The sequence below is a fragment of the Ictalurus furcatus genome, chromosome 11 (assembly GCF_023375685.1).
Source record: "Ictalurus furcatus strain D&B chromosome 11, Billie_1.0, whole genome shotgun sequence".
In the NCBI taxonomy this organism is placed as follows: domain Eukaryota; kingdom Metazoa; phylum Chordata; class Actinopteri; order Siluriformes; family Ictaluridae; genus Ictalurus; species Ictalurus furcatus.
In genome coordinates, this window is record NC_071265.1 from 8,134,794 (window position 1) to 8,156,342 (window position 21,549).

Below are 21,549 nucleotides of genomic sequence, written 5' to 3' on the forward strand. Positions count from 1 at the left end.
TTGAATTTTTAGATTAACCAATTTGATACAAATTAAACATGCATTCATTCAACTTTAGTAAACACTTTAACCTGGTCTATCCTGTCATGGTGAATCAGGAGCTTATCTTGGCAATACTGGGCATATGGCGGTAATACACACTGTAATACACACTGGATGGGATGCCAGTCCATCACCAAGCCCCATGCATGCACACACACACACACACACACACACACTCACACCTAGGAGAAATTGAGACTAGCCAATCCTCCTACCAGCATGCTTTCGTGAGGTGGGAGGAAACCCAGAGAACCTGGAGGAAACCCACAGGGAAAACATATAAAACTCCTCATAGACAAGTTCAGGATCGAACCAGGAACCCTGAAGAAGTGAGGCAGGAGCACTACCTGCTGTGCCATTGATTACACTGTTAACGAAACTACCAAAACAACTGAACAGTGAAAGAAGTATAGCCTGAACAGAATAAACAACAGTCTCAATCATTTCAGCTGAACACAAATGATCAATCTTTAGCAGTTCTCTCTGCTCTTCTTTTTTAATGCTCCACTTTTGTGCTTGTATAACACCTCTATAGCACTACCCGTATATTTTTGCTTTTAATGCAAAATATGGAAAATATATGTCAACATATTCTATCCAACACTTCCTCAACTGTTTATCACATAAAAAATGTTCTAGAGGTTAATAAAGTGCCTGAATATATACAGGTTAGGGCATTAGCCTATATAATATGTTAATTCCACCACAGGTGTTTAAATATATATATATATATATATATATATATATATATATATATATATATATATATATATATATATATAACATAAACATAAACAAGAATAAATCTACACCACTTCCTTGAAAAGCAATATCAATGCAATATCAAGGTAAATATGGCCAATAAGATATAGAGCTTATATGAATTGAAGCAGATATATAATAAAAATAAAACCTCCAAGTCAGGATTCTGCTGCGTATACTTTAATCATTAAACTAGACTAGATACTTTAAATAGAACTGTAAAATATAATGTATTATTATTTCAAACAAAACAAATATAAATTGAGGCACATAAAATTATAATCTCTGTTTAAATGCATTTATGTGTATTAAATTGTAAAGGCATTATTTTCCTTTATATCTCAATACTGATTTTAAAGATACTTTAAGATTTTGAGTTTCAGAGACGACTACAGATCCTTTCATGCGTAAGACATCCTGAACTGTACCATTCATAAAAAAAATTGTTGGACAACAGCTTCTTAATTCTGACCCCGAAGCACAGGGAGAGCATGCAAACTCTGCTCACACAGGGCGAGGGTGGGAATTGAATCCCCAACCCTGGAGGTGTGAGGCAAAAATGCTAACCACCATGCCCCCCAACAATATATAATAAATGTATGTATATGTAAATATGTAAATATATAATAATACATCTTTTTATCATTAATTTCGTGATAGTGTTGACTGTTTAGTTCGTTGCATTTTTCATTGCATTTACTAGATTTAACAATCATTTTCAAAACTTGCTATTTAACTGGTAGTCACAGAAATCCCTTTCATAGTGTCAAAACAGTGATTCTTGGGTCTAAATCAGCCAAATATTGGTGCTGAAACCAGTTTTAATAGATTAATACATAATATTTATAAGCACCAGCACTCAATACAGCAACTAACATATAATATTTTTGATATAACGTGTTCTGCTGAAATGTAAGGTATTTATTTGGTGATTTGGCCAACAAATACTTATTTAAAACTAAATCCTAAAATTTATAATTTTAAACAATACACTCTTTTTAAATAAGATGATTTGAATTAATTAAAAGTCATAGCAATAGCATTCACATACTGTACTTATGAGAAGACCCAAATTATTTTTGGGAAGGAGTGGGTATAAGGCAACTATTGTTGTGCCCAAAAACTGTAATGTTCCTGCAAATTGATGAAGTGTTGACTATGAATTGTCTTTTTTTTATGGTCAATATGATAATACAACGACTCAATAATGGGGCACTTAGCTATTGGAATAAGAGGTTAAGAATACTTATATACATCTATATGCCAGTTGCAAAATAAATACAATGGACTATCAATCAGCAGATTATCATTTGCATAATTGCAGGGAAGAGACAGAAACAAACAATGCTATTTAGTGTAGAAAGTGTAGTCTAGTGTAGGATCACTTAGAATATATGCTTGCATATCAGTGTCGTCAAAAAAATAGCCATCCTTGCCACAACAATTCCCTCTTATCAACATTCTTGTAGTCGCTGTGGCGTTTTTCATAAAGCACTTGGCGTTCAGAAAGACACCAAAGACACCAGCAGCCCAACATTCATCTTGCTACTTGCTTGCATCTTCTTCTATGGCTTCTTTTTTGGCTTCTTCTTCTTCGTCGGCAAGACAGTTTTGTACTTGAGTGCCATCAAGTCACAGGCTGCACCAGAAAAGGTGTAGTATGTCCGAATTCTAAGTATGCGAGAAAGAGTAGGTGAGAAACACCTGGATGATGTGCTTCTGGCAACATTTTTCAGTATGCAACCGATGGACACTACAGCCCTACAATGCAACGGAAGTGGTGCGGAAAAAAACAAAACGTGGAAGACAGTGTCGGCTCTTTTTAAGTATTCAACCTTGGTTAAACAAGACTTGTTAAACAATATCCGAATAAATTGTTAACTTGTTTAAGATTTTAGAGTTTATGATGACGTCGAAGGTCACGACAATGCTAACATAGCGGATGTAGTATGTCCGGGATTGTAATCATAATACACACGCATACTGATTAGTACGTACTGTTTCAACTGCAACGCTGTAGGTACTGCCATGAATGCAGTATGTACTGTCATAGTATGCAATTTTGGACCCAGTTTTATGTAACTTCAGTGGCTCAGGGCACGTGAACAAAAGCGCGAATCTTGTTGGTTGGCCAGTTTCTAACGCGACACTTGAAAAAAAAAAAAAAACGAACCCCTCGATGTTAAGAAAAATTGACGCTTTGACGCCATGCGTTTTACGTGTGGGTGTGAACACTCCTATTGACAGCAATTGGGACGTTACACGTTTTACTAAAGCAAATAAGGAAAACTTGATTAGTGTGGATACTGCTAGCAGCTGACATAGAAAAATGCCCACATGGTGAAAGTGGCCTAAAAGATGGTGAAAGCTGCACCAAGAGGCACAGAAAATTGTTAAAGGCATTCTCTTGTTTTAACATCACATTTATCTGTGCAAACAAATGACAAAATGTTATGGGAGTGGGTACAAACATACAAAGCCGGCGGGACAAACAGAGGTCATGTTCATTAACATGGGCGTGTATTGGATGGTTCTGCATGACTTACTGTGCAATGTTCTGTGATTTTACTGTGATCATTCATTCATCTTCAAGAACTGCTTCATCGTAGTCAGTCTCAGTGTTTTTAAACGACTAATTTGTTAATAGTTTGTGAAATAGGACTAACCAGGTTTGTTAGAAAATATTGCAGACAGCTGCAAATAAAAATAAAAACTGCAGGAGTGGATGGCATTGGTCCATTCCCTCTTAAAAACGGTCCTGCAGACACCTCTACTCATCTACCATCACAAATGTTAAAGGTAATGAAGTGATCCAGTTGATAGCAGCAGGCTTATTGTATAATAATACAACCACACCTGGCATTAGCAAAATGAATCTACCTTTTTTTTTGCTGCTAAGAATTAAGCACATTTTCTTGAGGAACTTCCTGGACTTTCAAACAGCTGGTCACTCCAATAAAAGGCTCAAGAGTGGCTGATTAAACCAGCCAGCACTGTTGCCATGCCAATGTACAATGTGTGTACAGAAGAAATTGGACTGTAGTGGTGGTCAAGGGCACAATTATGCCAGGTTTATTCTAGTGCATCTAAGGAGAGGTAGTAAACACTGAACCAACAACTGATGTAACTGCTATATCCTGGTCTTGATAGACTCATAAAATCACCCAATGGTTATGTAATCCCCAGTCAGGTGGCAGTAATGGTACTTGACAGCATAAGAAAGTAATTCATTTTGATTTCTACTGGAAACTTCAGAATGACCAAGAAAGGGTGTCCTGAGTGGTGTCAAAACTAGGCATTCATGAAGCCATCCCCAGAGTGATTGACTTGTAGAAAGATCCCACACACTTAAGCTTTATAACTGATGTGCATGACTGGAATGGTAAATTATGTTCAATTAAATGTTCAATTAAGCGTTCATATGCAAGTGTATATGACAAACTGTACTAACCATGCTCTGAGATGGATTAACTAAAGTCAATCTCAAATAGATATCAAAAGAAAATTACCAGGCATTGTGGTGTGGTTCTCTTGTCGACGTGTGAATCTGCATTGCTCCTGAGCCTTCATATGCTGAACCACGATGGTGCATACTGGATGGATTGCTTCCCCCTGTAAAAAGTAATTTAGTATTACTATAAAGCTGACACGTTATATAAACACAGCTTATATTACCTCTCAAAAGACATGGGGCATTCAGGTAATGTACAGAAAATTGCGTACAAGTATATAATTAAGCAGGGGTCATCAACTGGTGGACCATAGTCTGGATGCGGACACAGCAAAGTACAGGAAGATTAAAAATGAAAGCAGAGCAGTTGTCGTTCAGTGGCTTTTAAACATGAACCATTTTTTTTTATGTAACTGGACCTTCACAAATATTAGTCAAATACCCCATGTGCCTAACCAAAATAGGACCTCTATATTGAGATACAACCTTACTAAACTAATTTAAACTTTCTAAGCAGAATGTATCCATCAAAAATGTCTATAATAGACACACACCAAAAGATAATCTGCAAGGAAATCCATGAACCTAATGCTAACTGCTTTACCCTTAATATCTGTAATATGTATAACAGTTAGTTAGATAAAGACAGAAAGAGAAAAAGCACAAGAAAGACAAAGTGAGAGAATCCATTAGAATAAATGGAATTAGCATGGGTTGCCTTTCTGTCTATTCATTAGAGAGGGAACAAAGAGCAATGTTGCATTTATATTGTGTATAGCCTCTATTTCACCTCATCACTGTATTAAAAAGCTGTGATGAGTCAGGTGTGGGTGAATAGTAATGAAAAAAATGTGCCTGGGGTTAAAAAGAAACATGTAGCCAGTTTGCTGACCAGTGTGTTGTGCCAAGTATTAAAGCAGTGAAACAAAGTTCTCGTCTCATGTCGATAGCCCTATTCACAGTATTTCTGATAGTTGTGTTAACACAGAGTGGTAAACATTTACCGATGGCATTTCATTACACGGTCATTATAGGGAACATGCTGCTCCAGTCTACAGCTTGTGGAAATCACAAAGGGCAGAAGGCTCTATGGGGAATCTGCATATGTATTTGAGTAAGTAAGAAACAGAGTAAGTTCCTTGTCATGTCATGCCCTTGAGCAGATGGTAGAGCTGTTGGTGGCATTGACCTCAACAGGGAAGGAGATTCCTGCAAAAGGTGAACACGAAGGTGAGGAGAGATTCATCTCCATAATTCCTGAATTTAACAGCCACCTTGTCTGTTATTAAAGGAGTATTTGTGCATAAAACTAACGTTTAATATGTTAGTTATATAATGAGCAACTGTGTCTCTGTCTTTTAGCAAACTTCATGATTTTGCATTGTGGTGGTTCACTGCTTGGTCAGCACGTATTATGCAATTTAAAAAAAAAAAAATTCAATCATTCGGGAATTCTTTAGATTCCTAGCAGCAGCTTTCTGTATCATTAATCTTCCTGGCTTCCTTCTGTCTTAGCATTATAACAAAAGATATCTTTGTCATGTTACCAAGAAACCCCAAAGTGTTCTGTGCTCAGACTTTCCCTAACTGACGGTCACATAGCAACTGATATGGGGAGTCCTTTAAAATGTGTCCATACAGAAATCTTCATTAGATTTTTACCCTACGCTTAGATTATCCTCGTTACAAGACCATGTGTGAGTTTTTCCTATAGATATGATAATATATTAGAATGATATTCACACTCACCATCCACTTTAATGGGAACACTTATACACCTGAACATTCATCTAGTTACCTAATCATCCAATCATGTGGCAGGTCAAGAGCTTCAGTTAATGTTCATACCAAACATCAGAATGGGGGAAAAAATGTGATCTTTGGGACTTTAACCATGGCATGGTTGTTGGTGCCAAATGGACTGGTTTGAGTTTGAGAAACTGCTGATCTCCTGGGATTTTCACCCACAACAGTCTCTAGAGTTTACCCAGAATGGTGTGAAAAACCAACAGACAAAAAACCATTGACTGAGCAACAGTTCTGTGGATGGAAACGCCTTGTTGATAAGAGAGATCAGAGGAAAATCCAGATTGGTTTGAGCTGCCAGGAAGGATATAGTAACTCATATGATCACTCTTTAAAACCGTAGTGAGAAGAAAAGCATCTCCACACACACAATACATCGAATCTCGAGGTGGACGGGCTACAACAGCAGAAGACCACATCAGGCTCCACTTCTGTCAGTCAAGAAAAGGAATCTGAGGCTATCATGGGCACAGGCTAACCCAAACTGGACAGTTGAACATCAGAAAATAAGAAGAGTGGTCTTTCTCCAGTCTTCAAATGTCAAGTTTCGGTGAGTCTGTTCCCATGATAACCACAGATTCTTGCTCTTAGCTGACAGGAGTGGAACCTGATGTGGTCTTCTGCTGTTGTATGTGTCATTCCTCTTTATTACACATTTCATTTATGGACTTTAATGTTGGGAATTCGTTATATTTACGGATTTCTTGAGTTAATACTGATGTCTGGTGAAAATTTCATGTGAATAGCCTCATTGGAAATATATTTACTGAAAAAAATGTTGACGCATCCAATACTCATTTCCCCCGCTGTCAGCTCAGATCAGTCCGGTCATTATCCTCCGATCTCTCTCATAAACAAGGTGTTTCAGGCTGCAGACCCTACGCACTAAGTATGTTTTTTGTTTTCCACACAATCCTATGTAAACTCTATAGACTGTCTTGTATGAAAATCCCAGGAGATCAACAGTTTCTGAAATACTCAAACCAGCCCATCTGGTACCAACAACCGGCATTGTGCTGCCACCACATAATTAGCTGATTGAATAACTGCATAAATGAAACAGGTATACAAGTGTTCCTATTAAAGCAGACGGTGAGTGTATGTTGGCTTATGGCTTAGCACGCAACCACACAACAATCTTGTCTAGAATGCAAACTGATGTGTGGCTCCAAGCAAAGAAGAAAACTAACCGGCAGATAAGGATCCTGCTGCTGGTTAGATAATGTATAGCTGTCCCAAGGCTGAGGCTCAGAAAAACATTATCATAGGAAATGAAGCACCATTCAGGAAAGACAATGGCAGGTCATTAGAGAGCTCACTAAGCAACACATTTCATTATAGCATTGATTTCTTTCTGTTCTTGGTGACGCATGGTAGTGAAGAATAATCCAGACAAATTTATAAAGACAGGTTTCTCCCCTGCATTTGCCAGAGGTAGTAACTGGTCATCATTGCCTAGTGTGTTTTTTAGAAATACGATAATTTGAAAGTAAGGCTTGATTTTGGACTGCAGGGTTGAACTAATTGTATAATAGGAAATCAGGTTTCTCAGCTAAATAGCCAATGTTCTTTTCACTGGAAATAGTCATTTAAACAATAGCCAGGAGGATAGAAACAACCAATTTAATTTATTAGAACATCCATCTCTTTATACATGACTATTTTAACATGTGAGGTAGCACATGGTAAGGCTGTCCTCCACAGCATTTAATGGCAAAAAGTCAGCATGGCGCTTTATTTAATTTTTTTTTCACTATAGCAACAGAATTTAACGCCTACAGCATTATTTAAACATGAGGTCAGATTTGAAAATGTATTACAAATTTTTCATGATGCTTTCACACTGCTGTTGCTTGGAACCTATTTTACTCTGTGCAGCAATGGCATCTTTGCAGAGTTCAAGAAAATCCCTGACTGGGGTAGATATTCAACATGCATGGCATGTGCAGCTCATGCATTTGATGAATGTAAATGTTCAGTTACTGCTTAGTCTTTATCCTTCTCTCTTGTATATACAGTATATATACAACAGCAATTCCAAAACAGTTGGGACGCTGTGTAAAAGGTAAATGAAAACAGAATGCAATGATTTGCAAATCTCATAAACCCATATGTTATTCACAATCAAACCTAGAAAACATATCAAATGTTTAAACTGAGGAAATGTACCATTTTAAGGGAAAAATATGGTAATTTTGAATGTGATGGCTGCAACACGTTTCAAAAAAGTTGGGACGGGGACAACAAAAGGCTGGAAAACTAAGTGTTGTATTCATCCTGCAGTGGTCTAAATGTTAATAATAAGTTGTATGTGCTTAAATGTGGATTACACAGGCAGCCAGGCAGCCAGTGTAACTGTCTGATATAACAATAATAAAGGTAATATACTGTAATTATATTAATAAATACACCTATATGTGCCTTAAAAAAGAAGCAATAAGGTGTTTAAAAGAAGGGAAACAATACAAAGGCTGTGATTAACAAGGGCACCTTCAAAACTAAGAAAGAAAGGTAAGAAATGGGGATTCAGGACCAACAAATAAAAATGTTCTTTTTAAAATCAGAAAGTTATTTAAGAATGTTGGATTGCAAGCTAAATATGAAATCATGACTTGCTGTGATGGACATGGTACTGATATAAAACTTAGCTTACTCTTCTTAGCAGTGGAAATTAAAGCTGCATTACTGAATTATTTACTACTGTATATAATAAACTACTCTTCTGCTAACAAAACAATAGAGCTGGCACATAATTAGCAAATCCAATCATTTTTCAAGTGAATTAATTCAGTTTAGAAGCCATTATGCAACATAACAAGCAGAAAATACGTCTACACAAAATGTACACTTCTAAAAAACAAAAACAAAAAAACAATATACAACAGCAAAGCAATTAGTATGACAAAATTCTAATTAAACTAATGCATATTTTCATCTCATTAGATGTTCATTAGATCATTGTGTTCTCCCTGCTCTTACATATGCATGTGAAACCTGGACCTCAAATACTAAAATAATTCAAAAATTAAGGGTCACTCAACGAAGCATGGAACGCCGCATGCTTAACATATCGCTATTAGACCACAAGACTAATGTGTGGGTGCGAAGTCAAACCAAAGTAATGGACATAATCAAAATTGTGAAAACATTAAAGTGGAAGTGGGCAGGACACGTAGCAAGAATGAAAGACCAAAAATGGACGTCTGCAGTCCTAAATTGGACTACACTGGTAGCCAAACGCCCAAGAAGACGACCTAAGGCCAGGTGGGCTGATGACATCAGAAAGTTCGCCAGAATCAATTGGCAACAAAGGGCACAGGATCGTAGTTGGTGGCGTCATTCAACAGAGGCCTACGCCCTGCAGTGGGCCGAGAACGGCTGAAGAGAAGAGATATTCTAATGAATTAATGTCAAGTTATGGAGGTGAAGGTGGATGCAGGTACAGATTATTTTATTAAGTAAAGTGCTAACAAACAGAAAAAGACTTCAAAACGAGGACATAAACATGAACTATGGTTACAAAGCAAAGAACATACAGACTATGGGCAAATCCGTTGCGCACACAACACAAGACCATTACAACCAAAGCTTGACAACCAGACACTGAGAAACTAGAACTGTATATAGTGGTGCTAATCAAGGTGCAACCAGACACAGGTGAGAGCTGGGGCTGATGGGTAATGTAGTATTTTGTCTCCTTGGCACCACATTAATTATTTTAATCTCCACTCCAATACAATTGGCTATTTTGTGTAGAGTCATGACATATAATTCCACTTCCATGCTGTAACAATACAAAATGTGAAAAAAGTTCAAAGGGTGTGAATACTTATGCAAGAAGGCACTCTGTGAGCACACTGTACTATCAGCAAAGCAATTCTCTTCTACCAGAATATACTTGTCAGCATGCCCATGTACACAGTGGCTTTGCTCTCCTTGAAACAATATGAATTATTCTCTTTGCAGTCATTAATACTATTGTATTACCTGCCTGTGACTGTACTACATACTATTCTTACACATTCACACATTAACACACTCTGACATTTTACATGGCAGCAGGAGATTACTGTATATCACTGTCAGCTGAAAACTCTAACACTGCTACTGCACTATTACACCTCTGAGTATAATGTCACTGCAGCATCATGTGCGCTACACTACTAACCTACAATGCCGCTATAAGCCTGTACATACAGCTGAATATAGCACAGTTCTTTTTATTCTATACAATATTCTATTATTTCTTGCCCTGCGATGGATTGGTGCCCTGTCCAGGGTGTACCCCTCCTTGTGCCCGATGCTCCCTGGGATAGGCTCCAGGTTCCCCCGCGACCCTGAAGAAGGAGTAAGCGGTAGAAAATGGATGGATGGATGGATTGTATTATTTCTGTTCCATACACATTCTCTATTCATATTATGATTGGAGATGCAAGCCTAATTATTGTACTGGTTGAATGAAACTGGTACAATGACAAGAAAGGCTATGCTCTGTTTTGCTTTATTCTATTCTATTCTATTCTATTCTATTCTAGCAACCCAAATTTGACTGTACTGATGTATAATACGAATATTTTGTTATTTTCTGTTTTACTCCATTCTGTTCTCTTCAATTCTGTTATATTCAACTCAATTCTATTCTATTCTAGTCTCCATCCATCCATCCATCCATCCATCCATCTTCTACCGCTTACTCCTTCTTCAGGGTCGCGGGGAACCTGGAGCCTATCCCAGGGAGCATGGGGCACAAGGCGGGGTACACCCTGGACAGGGTGCCAGTTCTATTCAAGTCTATACTATTCTATTCTATGAAACCTAATTTCACTTTTCCATTTGTACAGTGACAAGAAAGATATTCTGTTCTCTTCTGTTCTGTTCTAGCAAACCTCATTTCACTGTATTTGTACTATGGAAATGAAATATTTTGTTATATTCTGTTTTACTCCATTCTGTTCTATTCTATCCTGTTATACGCAACTTAGTTCTGTTCCATTCTATTCTGTTCAATTACATTTGATTTTTTTTTTTGTTGCAATATTCTATTCTATTCTAGCAAAACTAATTTCACTATACTTGTACAATGGCGGTAGAGATATCTATTCTACTCCACTCTTCTATTCTATTCTATTCCGTTTTGTTACTGTATATTCTGTCCCTTTCTAATCTACCTATACTGTTCTGTCCAAATCCATTCTACTTCACTCTAGTTCAGTCTGTTCTGTTATATTAAATGCTGTTCCATTTTGTTCTATTTGTTCTGTTTATTTTATTTATTTATTTTGTTTGTTTCTGTCCTCTTCTGTTCTAATTTGTTATATTCTATTCATTTCTGTTCGATTCCACTCTATTCTGTTCAAATCTGTTTTTTTTATGTATTCTATTATCTTCTGTTTTGTTCTGTTCTATTCTATTCCTATTCAAAGTCTTTAAAATACGTAGAAACACAAAAGAAACAGCTGAGTGCAGCTCTTTCACTGTCCCTGTGCTTCTCTTGAACAAACACTTAGAAGTTTGAAGTGGGTGTTAAAGAGAAGACGACCACAGTGACATCTCGTCCAGTCCGCTTACAAAACGCACTCTCCCATGCAGCTCACAGTAAACTCAGTTCACACCAAACTATAACCAGCAGTTCATTCACTCTACTTACCGTTTGCCAAGTACAGTGGTGGATCCACCATGTCAGCAACACGACTCTGAAAGTTAACGAATTCCTAGAAAGTGTCATGTTCAGCATTCAGGTGTGCGTCGAGAGACTTTAGAAACGAATAAACATATAAATGCTTAGTCTAATAGAATATTCGACCAGTCCACACTGCTACATAATTTCGAGTCTACACTGATTAATTATTAATCGAGCACCGGATTCTCCCTCGGTGACAGCAGTGGTGTGCAGAGTGGGTGGCTTTCCTGAAGAGGACTGATGGTGTGAGCGGTGTGTTCAAGAGACGCGCAGCGCACTGCTGCAGCCGTACCTCCCCGCCTCGCGCTCACTCCCGCACACCCCGCATCATATTAACATACAGTCACGCACGAGGCGCGTGAATCTGAAGTAGTACACACGGATGTACACAGCAAAGTCTTCAGTACTGACTTAACACTTAAGGTCAGACTCAAATGAAAATGACATAAGTAAATAATAATAATAATAATAATAATAATAATAATAATAATAATACAAACAGCAATCCTTATTCAGCATTATTTTGCTTTGTATTCATCTTTTTTTTTTTTTACTATCACTTTTCCTGAATTCATAACCCGTCAAACGCGTAATTGCGCAGCACAAACCAAGTGGATAAGCTCGAGGAAAACTCTGAATATTTAATATTTAATTAACACAGTTTTCATTATTATTATTATTAAATTTGTTTGATAAATAAAAATGTGATAAATAAATAAAATATAGACTATATAGATTACAGAATAACGTTTCCTCTGGAATAAAAAAAAAGTGTTTATTCTAAGGAAATGCTACAGGCTTAAAGAGACCACTGAACAATGAAGGATAAAGAAAGAACTTTTTGGACATATGAATATTTATATATTTATTCATTCATTCGTTTTCAGTAACTGCTGATCCTGGTTATGGTGGTGGTGGGTCTGGAACCTATCCCTGGAGCACTGGGCATGAGGCAGGAATACCCCAATCAGATGCCAGTCTATAACAAGGCACCATGCACATACACATTTTCAGACCTAAGGGGCAATTCAACATTGTGAATCCACCCACTGGTGTGTTTTTAGGAGGTCGGAGGAAACTGGTAAAACCCTGAGGAAACCCATATGGACAAGGGCAAAACAGTTGAAACGCCACACAGAGAGTAACCTGAGAAAGGCTCAAACTGGCGACCCTGGAGGTGTGAGGCAGCAATGCACTGCAAACCACTGCAGCACTGTGCCACCTGCAGCTAATATTTATCTAAGCAGAAATGTGCAGAAGCAAGGTCAACAAGATCAAGATTAAAATTTTTTCACCTTGAACAAGTGGGAAAAGTGGAAAAAATGTCCTGGAGAAATATCAAGGTTGGCTAAACAAACCGGCATGGATTTGTTAAATGTCATGACACAGATCAGCATTACCTTTTTCGTGGTAAGGACCAAAATGTGAAATGTAATGGTATTTCTTACTGGTATTTATAGGCACCAAAGATATACAGGTACACAAACTCACACACAGTTTTTTTCACCTGTATGACTGAAAATTCTTCTCAGTTTTTTTTTTATTCCAGTAGGCCTAGGTATTATCACAGTATATTTCATTATTATATATTTTATTCTGACATAGGTAATGAATGATACATGACATAGCATCCTGTTATAGGAAATTAATCGACAACTATGTGGTGTGATCCAGCATTACACAAAGTGGGGTAACTGTTTCCGAAGCCGAAGTTGATATTTCTTTTTATAATAGCATGCCCTGATGTGGTTTATTCCTCTTATACTACAACAATTTGCCAGTGTTATTAATTAAAAAAAAAGATACCTTATATGTTTTACTAACATATATATATATATATATATATATATATATATATATATATATATATATATATGAGTTCTGTTTACTGTTGTGGAACATCCACGAAACAAGTTAGTTTCCCTCCATCCAGAAAATACTATAGCATAAAAAAATCTGTTTACTGCCCATCATCCCTGTAAACATGGTATTATTATAGAAACAATCAAATTTATACAAAATTAGCTGTTATATAAAATTAACCAACACCTTCTCACCATTCAGAACCAAGAATTCAATAGTGCTATGGATTAATACACATTTATACCAGATTTATACTAATTAGCCACTGACTAATGGAGAGAGTGAAGCTTCAATCTACTACAACAACCCTCACTCATACAGTACATCATGCTGTCCATGAAAAATGCTTGACCATACCCTAATTATTTTAAATCAACATGGATAAAAAAGGAGTAAACTTTTGAGCATTTGTTCTACTAAATATGACCCTCAGGGGATGTTGCCTGTAAGGGAACACGGCCGTGTGATGTTTTTATTCAAAATATTATCTTAGCTGGACAGCAGAGCCCTATGGCATTCAGCTGCCTCATGCTGCGAGAGACAGAGAGAGACAGAGAGAGACAGAGAGAGAGAGAGAGAGAGAGAGAATGGAATAGAGAACAAATGAATAGAATGTGAACATGGTTTCCTTTGCAGCTTAAATTTTTTATGATCTTCTTAAAGTATATTCATATAAATGGTAAACAGGAATACACATCAGCGTAAATAGTGATGCATTCAAAATGCACACAATTGCTGCATCATGATGACAAGATTCAAAATGCAGTTATAGAAGATACATATGTTTTCCATTTTAAATACATTATTCTTCATTATTATTACAGTGATGATGTACACCATGTACAGTGAATGTGGAATATCTAGAAGAGCTGAACAGTAGTGTACTCTAAGCCATTCAGTCCACCTCTTATAGCAAATAACCATTTTTTCGCCTCATCTGTTTGAAAGTATCTTTATAAATCAATAAGTCAATAAGATATTGACTAAGCTTTGGGAAATTGCCAGGAAAACACTTCACAGATTCCTTATCTATTGCTGATACCAGATGTTTGTAAACAGTGTATCCACAGTGAACTGTACATTTGCTCAAAATATGTAAAAAAAACAAACAAACAAACAAACAAACAAAAACGCCCAAAAACCTCAAAATGTATGAGCAGAGAAGGCTTTGATTGTTTTTAAATACTAAATTATATTTTTACCATTTAAAACTGAAACTCAATAGTACATCAAAAGTGCACAGACACAAACACAGAATAAACATTTTGGCCCAATTAGAACATATTCTAGCTGTTGTAAACCAGTCCCTCATGGAAACAGTAGCTGCATGTGCCAATCAAAGATTGGAGAAAATCTAAAGAGCCTCATGTACATGTCAAATGTATAATGGCTTCATATGGAATAGATTTACTGTTATAATTTTGGGGGAAATGCATTATACATTATTTTGCATCAAGGTAAATAAAACCAATGACAGATTTATATGAATGCTTAAAATTTTGTAAGTAATAATGATAATCTCTGATATCAATCTGTATCCTAAATATCCAAAAAATGATACAGGACTACAATGAATACTAAGTAAACAGTGTATATGTATACATTACTGTAGGCCTACATCAGTGTATAAGTTACTGTATATTAATACATAAATGACTGTACATTAGTATATTTTACTGTACTTTAGTACCTACACTACTGTACATTATATAAGTTACTGTACTATAATATGTAATTTAGTGTACATTATAAAAGATACTGTATATTATATATGTTAATATACATCAATATAGACTACTGTACTTTAATCTTTAAGTTACTGTACATTGGTAAGTCACTGTACGTTATTATATGGTACTATATGTTAGTATATACATTACTGTACATTAAAATATGTTATTACACATTAGTATGTAAATTACTGTACATTATTATTTGTTACTGTATGTTAATATATACATTACTATTCATTTTTTATAAAGGTTACTATGCATAAGTTGGTGTACTTAATTTGTACCAACCATCCATCCATTCATTCATTTTCTGTACCGCTTATCCCACACAGGGTTGTAGGGAGCATGAAGCCTATTGCAAGGGACACCCTGGATAGGGTCCCAACCCATCACAGGGTACAATCACACACACTCACACACCCATTTACACACTATGGACAATTTAGAGATGCCAATCAGCCTACAGCGCATGTCTTTGGACTCGTGGAAGAAACCAGAGTACCTGGAGGAAACCCCAGAAGAACATGGAGAACATGCAGACTCCACTCACACAGGGTGGAGGCAGGAATTGATTAGTATGTAAGTTACTATACATTGCTATATAAGACACTGTCAAATAGGATATAAGTTATTGTACAACCTCAATTCCAAAAAAGTTGGGACAGTATGGAAAATGCTAATAAAAACAAAGAGGAGTGATTTGTAAATGTACTTTGACTTGCATTTAAACAAAAAAACGTATAAAGACAAGGTATTTGATGTTTTACCTAATCAACTGCATAGTTTTTAGAAGGTAAATGTTTATTTTGAAATTGATGCATGCAACACGTTCTAAAAAGTTGGGACAGGGGCAATTTAGGACTAATAGCGATGCAACAAGTTGAAATAAGAAGCTGATGTAAAAACAGATGATGCAATCATCTAATCATAGTATATAAGGAGCCTCGAAAAAAGGCCTAGTCCTTCAAGAGCAAGGTTGAGTCTAGGCTCGCCAATCTGCCAACAGATGCGTCAGCGAATAATCCAACACTTTGAGAACTACATTCCCCAAAGACAAATCAGTAGGATTTTGGGCATTTCAGCTTCTACAGTGCACAATATAATTAAAAGAATCTGGTTAAATCTCGGTGTGTAAAGGGCAAGACCAAAAACCACTTCTGAATGTGCGTGATGTCCGATACCTCAGACGTCACTGTCTTAAAAACCGTCATGAGTCTATAATGGATATCCTGACATGGGCTTGGGAATACTTTGGTAAACCTTTGTCAGTCAACACCATTTGCTGCTTAAAGTTAAGGCTTTAATATGCAAAGCAGAAGCCGTACATCAACACTGTCCAGAAGTGCCGCCGACTTCTCTGGGCTCTTTCTCATCTGAGATGGACAGTAGCACAGTGGAATCGTGTTTTGTGGTCCGACGAGTCAACATTTCAAATAGTTTTTGGACAAAACAGCCATCGTGTTCGCCGGGCCAAAGAGGAAAAGGACCATCCAAGCTGTTATCAGCATCAGGTCCCAAATCCAGCGTCTGTCATATTATGGGGCATGTCAGTGCACATGGCATGGGTAACTTGCACATCTGTGAGGGCAGCATTAATGCAGAAAGATATGTACACATTTTGGAGCAACATATGCTGCCATTGAGACGTCGTCTTTTCCAAGGACGTCCCTGCATTTTCCAGCAGGACAACGCCAAACCTCATTCTGCCTGGATAACAAGCACATGGTTGCATAAGCAGAAAGCGCGGGTGCTAGTATGGCTTGCCTGCAGTCAAAATAAGCCAACGAAGCTCCCATACAGTTGCACAGCTGAAGAAATGCAAAATGGATGAATGGGGGAAACTTCTGCTTGCTAAAGTACAAAAGTAAATTAAATTCACAAAGTAAAACATCAAATAATGTGTTAATAATGTGTTTTCATTATAGTACAGGGTGAATAGAATTTTCAAATGAGTCTTTTTGTTTGTCTTTTTGCATTTTCCATACTGTCCCAACTTTTTCGGAATTGGCGTTGTACATTAGTATATAAAGTTTTGTATATGAGTGTATAAAGTTACTGAACATTACTCTACAAGTTACTATATATTTGTATAAATTACCATGTATTAGTACAAGTCTCATTTATCAATGTGCATGCACATAGTTTTGTGCATAAATTATTCACATGCCCATTATGCATAGAATGCTCAAGTTATTGTGCATGAGAATGAACATATATTTAGAACTCCTTTTGAACATGCATATGCAGAAAATCTCTAGTGGTATAAAAGAGTAATATTAAGTGCTCCCATCCCACATGTCACTTATTTTCAGCATAATTACTGACTATGGTGCTCACAACAAGGTGCAGACAGGTGTTGCAGATGAAATGTAAAATCATATAAAAGTCACATCTAAAGACTGAGTAGGATGATGTCTTGATTGAAGACTTGCCATGTGCAGCTTTGCACAGGAAACATGTTTTTAAGGAGCACAGGAAACTGTTTGCTGTGAATGATGAGCGCCTCATCTGTCGATTTTGTTTGCCCAGTCCAATTTTATTTGCTCTCTGCCGGCAACTTGCCCCACTTTTGTAAAGTCCAACAAAACTCAGCAACAGCACCCCCATGCACACTCAAATGCTTTTTAAAAGTTTTTAGCCTTGGCTACATTTCAACAAGAACCTGGGGAAAGGCTTGGAATTTCCCAACTAACTATGAACTGAATAATGACAAGTCTTACATACATTCATATCACTTATGCATCAGCACAAAGCATTTCCAAACACAGCAGAAGAAAATACAACAATAATGAAGGAGGTTTCAGGCCAATGCAGGTTTTCTAAATGTAACTGGAGCAATAAATTGCACACATAAAGTCACCCTCTTAAAAGGACATTGTTTACCATATATGGTGTTCAGTGGCATTTCTTTATGTAAATATGTATGGCCATGCATGATTATAACAATTTAGAGTGTGTAGAATTTATCAACGCCCATTGTGTACAGCTGTGCATACAGTGCATCCGGAAAGTATTCACAGCGCTTCACTTTTTCCACATTTTGTTATGTTACAGCCTTATTCCAAAATGGATTAAATTCATTATTTTCCTCAAAATTCTACAAACAATACCCCATAATGACAACATGAAAGAAGTTTGCTTGAAATCTTTGCAAATTTACTAAAAATAAAAAACAAAAAAAGCACATGAAAGCACATGCTGGCCCTATCCCAAGGTTCATGTAGTGTTGCAGAGTATGCTCTCGAGTTCTTTACCATTGCTTCTGGTAGCAGATAGAATGATGCAGCCTTGAAAGCCACTTTTCGTTGTGGACTGAACCCGGAAGTCCTTTCAGAGATGGCATGCCCCGATGAGCCGCTTATACTGGACATAATCGACCCTGCCATCAGGCTGGATCATCTGTTTCACAGCCACTGCTCTCACCCAGAACAAGGGTCAAACAAAATCAAGCAGATGCTCCTCCTGAACCCTTCTTCACCAAGCCCAGTAAGGAAGAATGGGACAGGTGACGCTGTGTGCGTTGCTCCTTCTACTTCTACAGTAGCCTGATTGGGTCATGCCCACTCCACAGCAGGTCCACTGCCAGGCTCGGCCCATCCTCGAGCAGGAGCTCCTACATCCGCTCCAACATGGTGAGTCCAATTCAAGCTATATCTCACTAATTGTTAATGCTATCAGTTACAATACAACACTCAGATGCACCTTCAGTTTTGACAGCGTTATTTGGCTTCATAGACCAAGACACTGTAGCCTGCCTGAACATCCCCACTCAGCTGCTAACCAAGCCTCACTGGATCTCCACCATCAATTGAGGGTCCAACCGAGGAAGTAACATGGAGGGTCCATCTCACTCTGCCCCTGGCCACTTCTTTTACAAGTCACTGTGTTCCATCAAGAACAAATCTCCTTTCTGGTATCTGTCACTACTCAGCACCCCATCGTCCGGAGCTTACCATGGATGCAACTCCATAACCCACAGATATCCTGGAGGGAAAAGGAAATCACCCACTGGTCAAGCCACTGTCACCAGCACTGTATCCTCATGCCCCAGCTCTAAATGGTCTCAACCTCCATGGAAAGTCCAGAACATCATGCATCCATAGTCATTCCCTCAGAGTACCAGGACCTCCAGGAGGTCTTCAATAAAACCAAAGCCAGTGATCTACCTCCTCACCATCCCTACAACAGTGCCATAGAGTTGCTTCCTGGGACCACTCCTCCCTGCAGTAGAATTTACCCCCTTTCTCTAGCAGAACAATGCGCACTGGAGGAGTACATCCAGGAGGCACTACACCAGAGTTATATCCGGCCTTCCGTGTCACCTGCATTGGCTGGCTTTTTCTTTGTGGAAAAGAATGGAGATGGATTCATACCCTGCATTGACTACAGAAGGTTGAACCAAGCCACTGTGTAATACGAATTCCACCTGCCACTAATCCCAGTGGCTCTAGAACAGCTCAGGTCTGCCCGTGTGTTCACTAAGCTGGATCTCTGAGGTGCCTATAACCTGGTGTGTATCCGCGAGGGTGATAAGTAGAAGACATTCAGCGCCACCATGTGCCACTATGAATACTTGGTAATGGCTTATAGGATATTTAGGCCCCCCCTGTCTTCCATTGTTTTATAAATTACATGTTGGGAAAATATGTAACTAATGGAAACTAATGTGCATCATGTTTGGCAGGTCCTCAGTCGTCTTCTGCAACACCAGTTGCAGTCGTCTTCTGCAACACCAGTTGCAACACCAGTCCCCCTATGTTAAAAGGGAAATGTGAATTCCATCATGACACCATTTCATTCCTAGAGTACCTCATACGCTAAGGTGACTGCAGTAACAGAGTGACCAACACCAAAAACTGTGAATGATCTGCAATGGTTCTTAGGCTTTGCTGATTTTTTACTGATGCTTCATTAGGCGGTTCAACTCTATTGCACACCCACTGATGGCACTGGTCAAGAAAGGACCTAAGCTTGTACCACTGCACTTATCCTCAAGCACCTAACCCTTTGAAACCCTTTGTTGTTGAGGTAGATGTATCTGAAATGGGGTCGGTGCTGTTCTCACTCAGCAGTTTGGGAAAACCCAAGCTGCACCCAGTAGCCGTTTTCTCAAGAAGCTATCCCCAGCAGAACAAAATTATAAAATTGGGAACCAAGAACTACTTGCAGTAAAACTAGCACTAAAGGAGAGGCACAACTGACTGGAGGGAGTCAATCGCCCTTTTGTCATTTTCACTGACCTCAAGAATCTGGAATACCTCAGAACTGCTAAATGCCTGAATCCAAACACACTAGTCCCTCTTCTTTGCAATGTTCCATTTTACCCTCTCCTATTGACCCAGCTCCAAGAACACAAAACCAGATGCATCTCCCACATACATACTGCTGAGCAATGAGAGGGCAGTGAGGAGCCCATCCTACCACCATCTTGCCTTGTTGGTGCCATGGACTGGGAGGTCTACCAAGCAATTGCTGCATGCCGCAACACACGATTCCTCGTTCTTGTCCCCCAAACAGAACGTTCATGCTGGCCTACCTCCAAACCTGAATAGTCTCATGGGCTCTGACCTCCATAGCCACAGGTCACCCAGGTACCAGGCGCACCTATCACTTGTTGCAGATTAGCTACTGGTGGCCTAATATGTGAAATGATGCAAGCTGTCTCTTCTTGCACCTCATGTGCACAAGTTAAGCTGTCCAGAGCTCTCCTAGCCAACAAGCTCCTGGTCACACATCGCTGTCAGCTTTACCATTAACTTGCCAAAATCCTGAGGTCACACCACTATCCTGGTCATTGTTGACTGGTTCTCCATGTCCCTGCACTTTGCAACTTTAACCAGCCTGCTGACTGTCTTAGAAACAGCAGAACTATTATTTAATAGAGATACTAAATTTCTCAGTGATACAAATAACAGATTATTCAGAGTGATATCGGCCGATACCTATAACCGATACTGATAGTTCTGCCTTTTAGGCCTTCTTATAAATTAATAATAATTAATTCCACAATTCTGAAAGAAATGTAAATAAAAACAATTCTCTCCATTTCAACAAGTTGTTTCACAGTAACTGGTCTCATAAACAGAAAACATATTACTCTTAGCATGAACACATTAACTAATTTCTGAAGAGTAAAGTAAGATTTCTTATGAAATGTTATTAATTCTATATTAATTCTAATTAATAATGACTTAATTCTAAAACAATAAAAA

At 38.0% G+C, this 21,549-nt stretch overlaps 1 protein-coding gene across 1 annotated transcript in view; it reads right to left on the reverse strand.

Moving 5' to 3' along the window:
- Positions 1-21,549, reverse strand: part of ghrhrb (growth hormone releasing hormone receptor b) — a 71,219-nt gene that overhangs the window by 40,579 nt on the left and 9,091 nt on the right. The window contains exon 2 of the mRNA XM_053636257.1: positions 4,314-4,416. Within this exon, the coding sequence (XP_053492232.1) occupies positions 4,314-4,416 (103 nt within the window). The remainder of the gene's footprint in view (positions 1-4,313; positions 4,417-21,549) is intronic.